The sequence below is a fragment of the Symphodus melops genome (assembly GCF_947650265.1).
Source record: "Symphodus melops genome assembly, chromosome: 19".
Classification (NCBI taxonomy): Eukaryota; Metazoa; Chordata; class Actinopteri; order Labriformes; family Labridae; genus Symphodus; species Symphodus melops.
This window is the reverse complement of record NC_136709.1, coordinates 15,071,775-15,083,826: the sequence shown is the minus strand read 5'-3', so window position 1 is coordinate 15,083,826 and position 12,052 is coordinate 15,071,775. Positions and strand designations below refer to the sequence as shown.

Genomic DNA, 12,052 nt, shown 5'->3' with positions numbered 1-12,052 from the left:
GCTTCCACCAAGGCTAATTGTGTTTTTTAAGGTATGAAACTTTTTGTTTCACATGAAGACCTTTAACATCACGGGCAAAAAAAACAACTATTAAGAACCCCAAGCTGACACGGCGTGGCCATGATTAACCAGTACAGACAGAACCCACTTTAAAACTACTACTCTTCTCCTGTCCCATTTTCCTCCCTCACTGTCTCGTGCCCCCCAACACACACACACGCGCACACTCACACACACACACACGTGAGGCGCTGATGTAACTCAGAGTATCGCAGAAGAAACCAGCGAGCCTGCACAAGAGGCAGGAAAAAAAAGAAGAAAAGAAAACGGCAACATCAAAGTTGTTTTGAGTTGAAACAAAAATCCCTCTCAACACTTACCCGAGCAGTCTCTCTCGATTGTATTAAAAAAATAGATGAACAGCATCGTTGTTTCACCTTTAAACAGGAAAAAGTTGCATTTCAGTAATTATCGATTTTGTTGCTGCAGTGAACAAGATGTCAACATAAACCGGGTGGAGTTCAGTTTGTGAGATGTGGTGGCAACACTGAGAACACAAGTGACCAATCAAAGCGGTTTCCATTCTGCCTCTATCCAAATGCAAAACAGAATTTGAAGAAGAAAAAAAACCCCCAAAACAAAACAGATTTTGTGCACTGTGTTGTTTTAGAACAACTAACAAATCTCGTCTTTTCGGACTTTGGCTGCAGTGCAGAGTGCGTCGTCAGTGTGCCATTTTACAAGACCAAGAACTATTCTATTTCAGGTTACTCACACACGCTACGATGTTTTATTTTAAAGTGCCTCTGTCTTTTGTTCAGGTGTCTCACAACATATTCCGGACCCTTCCGCCCAGTGACAGTAACGAGTTTGACCCAGAGGAAGACGAGCCTACGCTCGAGGCCTCTTGGCCACACTTACAGGTAAGAAAGCACGGAAGAACGTGCGTTTACGAAACATGTCATTTTTATTATTATTTCATTAGTAGAAACACAGAAATGTCAAACTCGACAGCCTTTTCAAAGGTTCTGGCATATCAACCGGAGCGCAATGCGACATCACATGTGGGCGTTAACCCTGCGAGGAGAACTTAGGGCTTGGGGAGCTAGTACTGCTAACATTAGCCACACCAATAGCGTGTGACACTCGGCCTGAACGATATGTCAGCTCTTCTAAATTTCATCCCCTCGACTTCCAAACATTGTGCTCAATTTGCAGAGTTTTGCACTTTAAATATTAAACAGAAGATTCCTCATTTGGCGCCTTAGATGTGGTTGGTTGTGTTTTTTTGTGTGTCTGGTGGTTGGGAGGGTTTAGTTCTGGGTCCATGTCTAGAGCCAGGCTCTCTTGTCTCTCACCTCCCCTCCTCCTTCTCTGTGTGCCTGCTGCCCAGGACTCCTTTAGAAATGAGATGCAAATCTCAAGGAGAAGCTTCCTGGTAAAACCTTTTTTCTTTTTGTTTCGTCTCATTTGCCCATTTTTTCCCCCAAACATCCCCCCCCCCCCCCCCCATATCAGGACCCTGTTATTCCCCCCTATGTCCCGGCTAGGGATGCAACAATTCTCAATATGATATAGAACTGTTTGTCCCGGCATCCACGGTTCAATACGTGCTTGTGAATTGCGGTATTCTCCGATTTGCACACGACGAACTTTTATACGTAGTATTTCTCTCCATGTTAGCTCTGTTTGTGTGTGCCTGTGAGTCCATGTGCAGGGATAAGAACACTCCTCCCCTTGAGAAAATATCCAATCACTGTGTCAGATACACACATTACTTTTTACATGGCGAGCGATGAAGAGGCAGCAGTATGAGGAAACACCGCCATCTTTCAAATCAGCGTTGAGGATAATAAAGAGGAGAAAACGGTAAACTAAAAAAACAACCACAAACGTTGTTTTAGACGAGTCGAATGGAAACACTTTTGGAGTTTTGTCTCCGTTTACAGAAACGGATTAAAGCATTGTGTAACCTTGCTACCACGAAGCTGCTGACTGTTACCTTGCTACCACGAAGCTGCTGACTGTTACACACGCAGACACCGGCACGATGCAGACGGGGTGAGAGTGAGAGGAGAAAAGACGAAGCAGACGAGAAATGTCAACTCTTTACGTTATTGTGTGAAAGTCTGCGAGAAATAAAAGCTCGAAAAATATAATGATGGCACAAAAATATGGCACTGCTTAAACGCTTCTTTTTTCTGCGACTTCACAACAAAAATGTTTTTAAAAATGTTTTTCTCTCAAGAAAAATAAATAAGTTGTGAATTAAAAAAAGAAGAAGCTTTTCTTCAATCCATTGCTTTTCCTGTAAAATATGGAATATTCAACCAAACCTTCAAACCGTCCAGGGCCGTCACAACCGAACCGAAAACGGCGACCAAAAAACTGATTGAATTGAACCATGGGCTGACTGTATTGTTGCGTCCCCGGCCAATCAAAACATTTTTTTTGCTCCTAGCTAAACCCACCGTACACTGAACCTGTCGTGAGCTTTATCCCTTCTGACCTCTCCCTCGGATCCGCTCCAGTCCCGGTGTTTATGGGGTTGGTTTAAGGGCTCAAATATCATCGTGAAACATGTCTGGATTTTTCTTGTCTTTTTAATCAGCTTGTTGTTGTTCAGTTGGAAATGTGTCTCTAGCTTGTGTCTAAACTTTAGAGTATTTTTTTCCTTCTTCACTAAGTTAGTTTAAAACTGAACTCACACAAAGTACAGTTAACCTTCCTGCTCGTCACTGAGCTGATCAGAGAAGTTCGCCATTTCAGCTCTTGATTCGTCTTGCCTGGTCATCAACATCTTGTCCTCTCTCCCTCCCCCTCCGCCTTTCTCTTCTTCTCGTCTCCTCAGTTGGTATACGAGTTCTTCATCCGGTTCTTGGAGAGTCAGGAATTCCAGCCCAGCATTGCCAAAAAGTACATAGACCAGAAGTTTGTCCTACAGGTGAGTCACTGAGTTTATCTGCAGGTCAAAGATGAGAAGCTTTTGTTTTCCTTTCATATTCTTCTTCTGCATCTTGTTTTTGAACTGTTTTTTATTTCCTGTGTCTCTTTGCTTTAATGTCACCTTTTTTTTAAGACATTTTTTTTATACTGATTCTGTTTTCCTGATCTGATTCCCCCACGTCATCTCTCTTCTGTATTCCTCTCCTGCGTGCAGCTCTTGGACTTGTTTGACAGCGAGGACCCTCGGGAGAGAGACTACCTGAAGACAGTCTTGCATAGAATCTACGGCAAATTCCTGGGGCTGAGGGCTTTTATACGAAAACAGATCAATAATATTTTTCTACGGTGAGCAAATGGAAATGTTGTTTTTTTTTGCCGTTTGTTTCTCTTTATTTATCAAAGTTTTGTTCTCTTAGAAAACACAACATGACCAATTTGTCTTTTCATGATACATTTTTGAAGAGAGATTTTCTCCTTAGTTCAAATAGAAAGTATTAAAGTCAAAAAAACTCTATTTATTTTTTACTTCAAAGCTGCGCTCCGCCGCTTTTGTGTGGCAGCTCTGAGCACTCAAGTTGAAAATCTTTCAACTTTTCCTATCGTATGATATTCGGTGTAGCTTTACAGATCGTGTCTTGTTGTTTGTACATTCTTTTTGCTTGGTGTCTAATATTGAAATAAACGATCTGAAATAAAAGGAACGGAGTAGTATTGGTTATATAGAGGTTGTTGTCAACAGACTGTTGCCATAGCGACAGGACAGACGTGCCAGCGCTTTTATTCTAGGCTCGTTAGACACGGGGCCAGAGAGTCAAATATTTTCAGAAATCTGTTGTGTACTCTGATCTGTCACATTGATTTAAACAAAAACATGATGGTGGGATATTGAGCCCACTTCATTCAGGCTGATGTCATGTTTAAAGACAAAGCGTAAAACAATGACATCACCTTTCAGCTCCGGTTCATATGGAGGTCTGCACGTCTGATTTAGTCGCGTGTTGAAGTCTGATTTCAACATCTAATGCACAGAATTCAGAGTGTGAGCCTCCATGTTTTCAGCAAAGTGAATGTCAAGCTGGAAAAAAGTGTTTCCCTTCTTTAATTTCACACTCACACAGTAGAACCTCTTTGGGTTTGCAGAGTATTTTTTTTTTTTTTTGTTTCTTAAAGTTGTTTAACTTTTCTTCGCCTCAGCCTCATTTTTGTCTTCTGTCTTTTGTCTCCTCCACTCTCCGCTCTGCAGTTTTGTTTATGAGACGGAGCACTTCAACGGGGTGGCTGAGTTGCTGGAGATCCTCGGGAGGTATGTGAAGGGCTTCGACCCTCAGACGCACGTTTACACCCCGACAGAGACCTGAGAGCTGAGCTCAACCCTCAAAGCTGCATGTTGTCTAAGTTTTATCTCCCAAACGTTTGTCTTTTAATTAAGACGAGTGATGGTTAAAAGTCATCGCTGACTGATTTGGCTGCTTCAAACTGGCTCTTTGTAGCAGAGTGGTGCGGTTCAGTGTTGAGTCAGGAGCAAAATGTAGATTTTAAGAAAAGAAATGAATGACTCCCCAACAGTCTTTGAATCCGTGTTGATCCTTTTTGAAAAGTCAAGTGTATCAGCTCTGTGTCTGGAGCTGCACAAGCTTTCCACAAGCCAGACACGGCTCAGGACAATAATGTTATCAAAAGGATCAGAGATTTATCAGATAGAAGAAATGATAACTAAATGTATCTGTCTGAAATGTTCTGGCATAATCCTTTTACAGCTGCTGTTCCTCTATTTAAAATATGAGCTTCAGTCTAAGTTCTTGTGACACATTTTATTGGAATTGTGAGGTCTAAAAGTCTACAGGCTGAACAGGTTCAGCAAGAAGCTGCAGTGATCGTGAATGAATCCATTATTGGATTAGCAGAAGACTAACCCTTAAAACTGATTTGGTACTGATTGGCTGAACTGATTTTTTTTTATTTTTTTTTATTTTTTTTTTAAGCAGTGTGTTCCTCAGTTACAGCTTTTGAAAACGTGATTCCAGTGAATGAGAATATAAACACTGCACCACTATTTTTTTATTCTGGAGCTTTAAAGGAACATCCCGTCTGTTCTCTGTCGGTCTGAGGGTTCGAGCAGATGTCCTCCATCAGCTACCTCTCATTATTTTTCCTCCGGGCTCCGTCTCTCACATACGAAGCCTTTTTCTTTTTTTCTGTCTCTAGGCTACTCATTGATCTTCCACTTGCTTTCAAAGGATTCACAATGACCTGCTTTCATGTGGTCATGTTTAATGTATGTCTAAATGTTATCTTGTTTTTTTTCCCCCCTCTCTCCCTCTCTCTCTCTCTCCCTCTCTCACCTTCCCAGTATAATCAATGGTTTCGCTCTGCCACTGAAAGCCGAGCATAAACAGTTTCTGGTCAAAGTGTTGATCCCCCTCCACACTGTCAGGAGTCTGTCCCTCTTCCACGCACAGGTAATATATGTGTGTTTGTGTTATTACTTCTGGTTTAGTCACCATGAAAAGAAGGAGTGACTGATACTTTCAGAGAAACGTTTCAGAATTAGGACAGCGTCGGCTTCTTTAAACAGAGATAGGCTTCAGCGTTAAAGCAGAAGTAACTCCAAGAAAGTGTATTTCCAATATACTCGAACAAGGTTAGCAAGTATGTAAGTTCATCAGGGCATCACCAAGTGGAAACAAATTCAAGCATTATTATTATAAAGATGTTCTTAAATTGTGCATGATAAAGATGTTGCTTTTATGAGCTAAAGTAAGCTAGCAGGCTAAAGCATTAGTTCTGACATGTTTCCCTTTTTTTTTGTTCTTGCAGTTGGCGTATTGCATTGTACAGTTCCTAGAGAAAGACCCAACATTAACAGAACCAGTAAGTATCAACCATCACCGACACAGTCATCATGCTCATGATAGTGCTTCTTTTGTCTGGACCCTTACATGAAACAATTATTGATCACAGAGCCGTTTGTCTGAAGTCGTCGATCACTTCATATCCCACTGTTCCAGCCTCCACTCTGGTCATTGCTGAGATTTTAAATGCAGGTTAAACAATAATGGTGCAGACAGCGCCTCCCTCAGGAGAAAGGAGGAGTTACACAAATTGATGATAGACGCTCTTAGAGTAGATCTGAAGCAGTGCAGCTATAAAGTGGAGATGGGATAAACTAAAGCAACAGTATGTATGAACACACTCTCTCTCTCTCTCTCTCTCTCTCTTTCTCTCTCTCTCTTTCTCTCCCCCCTCTGCTCGCCCTCAGGTCATCAGAGGCTTACTGAAGTTCTGGCCAAAAACCTGCAGTCAAAAAGAGGTGAGACTTTTTTGTTGTTCTGTGTAAACTTAGCGTGTTTCTGTTTCTGCGTACGTGCATTAACACCTCCCTCCCTCCCTCCCTCCCGTTGCTCTGCTGCAGGTGATGTTTTTAGGTGAGCTGGAGGAAATCCTGGACGTCATCGAACCAACACAGTTTGTGAAGATCCAGGAGCCGCTCTTCAAACAGATCTCCAGATGCGTCTCCAGCCCACACTTCCAGGTTCAGTTCTGTTAACTGTGTTCAAACAAGTACAACAGGATTTCTTTAGTACATTCACGTGTCATTTGGTTGAAGAGGAAAGTTGTGATTCTGAATCTATTTTGACGTTTAAGGTGAATACTGAAGTTAACACGTTTGTGGTTTTTCCCATGTTGTAACATGGTACACGGGCTCACAGGCCAGCTCTCATTGGCTGCTTGTCTCCTTCACCCCAGGTCGCAGAGCGAGCTCTGTACTACTGGAACAACGAGTACATCATGAGTCTGATCGAGGAGAACTCCAGTGTCATCCTGCCCATCATGTTCGCCAGCCTCTACAGGATCTCCAAAGAACACTGGAACCCGTGAGTCACTTTCAAACGACCGTCGCTCTCTCGCTTTTTTCATGAATTTTATTTTGTAACAAATATGAGGCGGATTTGAACATTTCAAAGATTTTAAGTAATAAATCCAGGGCTTTTCTTTTTCTTTGGAGCTAAGTAGGTTTAAGACGATTTTTCTTCCTCACTTCGCTCCCACACTTAGTTTGTGCTTCATCAGCAGCTCTGCTCAGGTTACGAATTAGTAGACAGCATTGCAGAGAGCATTTAGTCATAAGATGCAGCTCTCTTCACCTGCGTTAACATCCTGAGTGTGGCTGAGCTCTTCCTTTTTCTGCCTGTAAAACTGTGGACACAATGTCCCAACATGCTGGACTCTGCGGCAAGGACTTGTACATTACAACGCATAAAAAAAAAAGAACACAAAATCCCTTAAAATGCTAATTCATTTCCACATTTCCCTGTTCACTTTTACATTAATGCTGCCCTCATGGACTCTGTACGTTATCAACGTTTAAGGTTATGTCATCAGTGAGGTAAACTGTGATCTCTCTCTCTCTCTCTCTCTCTCTCTCTGTCTCGCAGGGCGATCGTGGCGCTGGTGTACAACGTACTGAAGGCCTTCATGGAGATGAACAGTACCTTATTCGATGAACTTACAGCCACTTACAAGTCAGACCGCCAGCGGTAAGAAGCTGCTCAGGTTCTCGTCCTTCACACTGAAGGATGCGATGGGAGCACGGTCTCTGCTGCAGGGAGCTGCTAGACGAGACAGCAGTGTTACTATGACCACACGTTACCTTACACATATCAGGATGAATATTAGCTGCGAGTAGAAGAGGAACAGGGCTCAGAGCAGCAGGAGCACAAACAGAGCGAGGGATGAGTTACAGTGACAGAAACGCTAAGAGATGAAGAAGTGAGACTTCAATCTGTTTGTAAGACTTCCTGCTGAATTATTGGAAAGAAAATGTTCTGTAAAACTGACCAGTAAATGTTCAAAGTTAAGGATGCTCGTAATGCTCCCATTTAAAAAAAAAACAAAAAAAAAAAAAAAAAACCTCATGTGACTGTCTGATATTGTCTGCGGTGATCAGAAAGTAGTTTTTCCTTACCAGCGTTACCATAGAAATGTATGTGGATATGTGTCAATGCGGATGAGCAGATCGCTTCTGATCACTTGCGATTTGAAATGTGGACGGTCAGTCAGTTAGATCGGATTCTGATCTGATTTGGGGAAAATCAGATTTAGGCGACAGTCTGAACAAAGCCGAGCAGCATGTTAGCCTTAAGCTCAAAGCTCTACTCTGTCCTGGTTCAGTTTAGAAGAGCTGTAAGCGTGCAAGGCTGCAGACTCTTATTTCTAATTATGTTAAGCCACGACAGAAGAGGCAACATGGGACATGATAACTCTTTTTTTCTTATTGCTTTAATTTCGGTACCGACTTGATGTGACCACTAAAATGGCCAAATCTGTAATCATTCAAGAAAAACAAAAGGAGAAGAAGTTTGGACTGATGTCTTGAACATCAAATAAATACTGATCCTCCATGTTGTTTTTCTGTTCCAGTGAGAAGAAGAAGGAGAAGGAGAGGGAGGAGCTCTGGAAGAAGCTGGAGGACTTGGAGCTGAAGCGGGGCCTTAGGAGCGACGGGATCATCCCAACTTAACGAAGACAGCGCCGCGCTCCCCTCTGACCCCCACCTTTCCCTTCCCACCCTCTACTCTCCCCCTGTGACTCCCCCTCCCCTCCATCCTTACCCAATTCCCCCCTTCCACATCAGCCATGTCTGCTCAGAGCTCTGTGAAAATCCCCGATTCAGGCCATCGTCTGTGGATCGACCCGGAGCGCCCGCTGGTTTCTTAATTGTTTTTGTTTTTTTTCTTTCTTATGTTTTTTTTTTTTCTCCTGTGTTTGTGCGACTTACTTTACAGTAGATTCATCACGTCTGTTTTCATTATTTCAACAGCACTGTAAATAATTATTTTTTCTTTTTTCTTTTTTTTTTCCCTTAAGCTGATATTATTGCAAACGGGAAAACAAAACAATAATAATAAAAAAAGGAAGAAAAAAATAGAAAATGAGAAAATGACTTGTGTGGGAGGGGAATTTAAATAAAAAAATCAACTTTTGGACTGTAGGACATGAAATGAACTCTTGGAAAACAAAAAACGACAAAAAGAGAAGTTACTAGATTGATTGAAACTCTTCATCCCTTCTCTTCTTCAGTACAGTCCCATTTGTCATTTTTATTTTCCTGGTTCTCCTCTTTGCTTTCCTTCTTGTTGCCTCCATCTTTCTGTTTCTTCCCTTCCTGCCTCTAATGTTGCATCTGTCATTTCTGCCCCTATGTGGGATGTTTGAACTGATAATGGGTCCCTCCTTCTGAAGGTTCCTTGAGGACCTTGCTCTCTCCCTTAAGCCCCCTCCCTTAAGCCCCGCCTACCTGTCAACACATTCTTCCTGTTTTAAACGGGGGGGAATTGATGAACAAAATCTCATTTTAAAACACCAGGGACTTTCTTAGTACACAGACCATCTCCTCTTTGAGTGTGTTTACATGCATCGCTGAACGAGCGTTCCCTTCTCAGGGGTCAAACCTGACTGATTTAGGATCTCTAGTTCTTTAATCCTGAAAATAGACATGACTTGCATACCCATATAGTGCATTTAAAGGAAAACTAATGAAGATAAAGTTCCTGCTTACTTCCATCCTTTTTTATCAAAAATTCAGGTATTACTCGCACCTTGAGAAGCTCCATATGAAGGGACTCTGTGACCGTGCATCTATTATTGCACCTTCACAATAAAAGCCTTTACATGTCACATGTAATATTTTCGAGCCAACATCAATAGAAACGGTTAAGAGATAAAATCATGAAAAAACAGTGCATGTTAATTAAAAAGTATAGACTGAAAAACAATCAGAATTGGGGTTTAAAGTAATCGGTTTATTTATTTTTTTTGATGACTTTAACCCCTCTGTAGCTTTATAGCCCAGGTATTTATTTTGGGGCCATTCCGTGTTTGTTAATGGTAAATGGACAAAAAAAAACAAAATAAGGGAACAAAACATACAGATTGTCTGTTTTCCTGTTATATCAAATAATACTGAGTTGTTTTGACTTATTCATATTCCTGGTTTCTCCACAATAACTACTGAACATTAAAACAATTGAAATGAACTTGTCAACATGGGACAAACGGCTTTTATCTATCTCAAGATAACACTTTGAGATCTTGAGAAAACTTAATTTTTACAAGAAATTGAGTTAAGGCAAATGTTTGGTTGCATGTCCTCTGAAGGCTTCCGTTATTCTACATGCGCATAAATTGCAGTTTTTACTTCCACAAGTTCTGCCCTGATTTTTGCCAGTTTGACTTGAATTCAGAGCCCTTTTGTGCTCTCAAAATGACCTTATTTTCTGGAAACTTCAGACTGGATTAAGCATCATTTATATGTTGAGATCCTTTTTTTTTAGGAGACACTTAAAATCCAGAACAGTCCAAATGTAAACACACTCAAATCATTTCATCCTTACATCCCTCTTTCCTGCTCTCTAAAAGTAATGGAGTACCTTCATCAAAAAAAAAAAAAAAATCTGCTTCTCTCCTTTCTTTTTCTTTTTCTTTTTTTTTAGTAGCTTTTGACCCTTCCCTCTCTCCTTACCTACCGTACCAGGTATCCCAGGTATCAGTCTGGCACTGGTACCCTCTGGCCATAAAGGGGACTTACAAATAAAAAAAAATAAAAAAAAAAAGTCTTCAGAGGAACGCCAAATATCTTCCTCCCTGTTGTGAAAATGACGAGCGCCCCACCTCACCTTCGCCTCCACTCCTCCACCCCCTCGCCCACCGGGGGCGCCGCGTTGACTTCACAGTATTACAACAACAGTGACAAAAAGAAAAGACAACCCTGTACATTGTTATTGAATGCAGTACACTGATAATCTTGTATCTTGTAGTAATTTAGCCTATGTTTTTGCTTAGGAAACTGTGGAGAGGAGTATCCAGTATATAAAGAGGTATTATGGAACAAGACTTCCTGGTATTTATGATAGATTCCCCCCCACCCCACCCCCTTTTTAGTCTTTTTTTCCCCCTTTTTCTGTCTCTCACTACTCCCTTCTTCTCTTGGTTTTTATCTCATTTTGAATATTTTGATGAAGTTTCTTTTGACCATTGGATATATTTTTTTTAGTTGGGGAGGGAGGGAGGGGGGTGAGGGTGAGGGCAGGTAGGCAGGGAGTCAGGGGTCAGAGGAGGGAGGGAGGGAGGGAAGGAAGGAAAGCGGGAGCGAGGAAGGGAGGGGAGTAGAGAGGGAAGACACGGAGTATACCAAGTTGCCCTGTTGGGAGTGTGATGGTGAAACTCCCCCCTCCTCCCTCGCAGAATTAATGTGTGCTTTAGAACGGCCCAGATGTAATATGATTTAAAAACTGAAGAAAAAAAAAAAAAGATAAAAAAGGGTTGGAGAAATACAAATGTTTAATTATTTTAAAAAATAAAGAGATATTAAATTAAACCTGTTTTGTGATAAAGCCCAGATGCTGGATTGCTTTATTTACTGGCTTCACAGGGCGTGTGCGTGAATGTCTGTGTGTGAGTTCAACCTGAAACATCTGTGAACATAAACAGATGTTAGTTTTTCATCCAGCCAAACCGCTCCATTTAAAGAGTATTTACCGCAGGATCTGTGTTGGGTTTAAATATTATTCCTCTTACTTTAGATGAAAACATCTAAATTATACTAAAGTTTTCTGAGTGTTCTGATTTGACAAGGCGCCATCTGTAAATGCCAACACAGAGTACAACATCTCTGAGACTTTTTACAAGATGCATCACGCCTGAGTCTGCGAGTTAACAGCAGACAGTTTGTCCTGATTAAATGGTAACACTCTTCTATAACGTACTGTGTGATAAATTAAAACATACAAATCTGTGGTAACCATGGACACAAACCAAGTTGCAAGAGTTCAGGAATGTTTGGGTTGCTTGGCAACAGGTCAGTTTCATTTGTGGAGCGGGTATTTGATCTGTGTGATACGGACCAATACTTATATATGTATAAAAAAAATATATCTTTTTTTCTGAAAAAAAAATAATTAAACATGGACCACTTTACATCAACAGCCTACTTCACAACGTCAACATGTGCAAGAAAAGTTACATCAAATTAACCACCTGTTTGTAAAATAAAAACTAAGATTAGATTAGGAAAAATGCTACCTAAATGAAACTAATAAATTTGTTT

At 41.1% G+C, this 12,052-nt stretch overlaps 1 protein-coding gene across 5 annotated transcripts in view; it reads left to right on the top strand.

Moving 5' to 3' along the window:
• The window catches only part of ppp2r5eb (protein phosphatase 2, regulatory subunit B', epsilon isoform b), a 44,567-nt gene extending 33,228 nt beyond the window's left edge, over positions 1-11,339 (top strand). For all 5 annotated transcript variants that reach the window (XM_079370280.1, XM_079370279.1, XM_079370278.1 and 2 more), the window contains exons 4-14: positions 822-923; positions 2,852-2,944; positions 3,161-3,291; positions 4,190-4,249; positions 5,297-5,405; positions 5,764-5,817; positions 6,206-6,256; positions 6,359-6,478; positions 6,694-6,821; positions 7,383-7,484; positions 8,368-11,339. In XM_079370280.1, the coding sequence (XP_079226406.1) occupies positions 822-923; positions 2,852-2,944; positions 3,161-3,291; positions 4,190-4,249; positions 5,297-5,405; positions 5,764-5,817; positions 6,206-6,256; positions 6,359-6,478; positions 6,694-6,821; positions 7,383-7,484; positions 8,368-8,467 (1,050 nt within the window). In that variant the 3' untranslated portion in view covers positions 8,468-11,339. The remainder of the gene's footprint in view (positions 1-821; positions 924-2,851; positions 2,945-3,160; positions 3,292-4,189; positions 4,250-5,296; positions 5,406-5,763; positions 5,818-6,205; positions 6,257-6,358; positions 6,479-6,693; positions 6,822-7,382; positions 7,485-8,367) is intronic.
• The last annotated feature ends 713 nt before the right edge of the window (positions 11,340-12,052 follow it).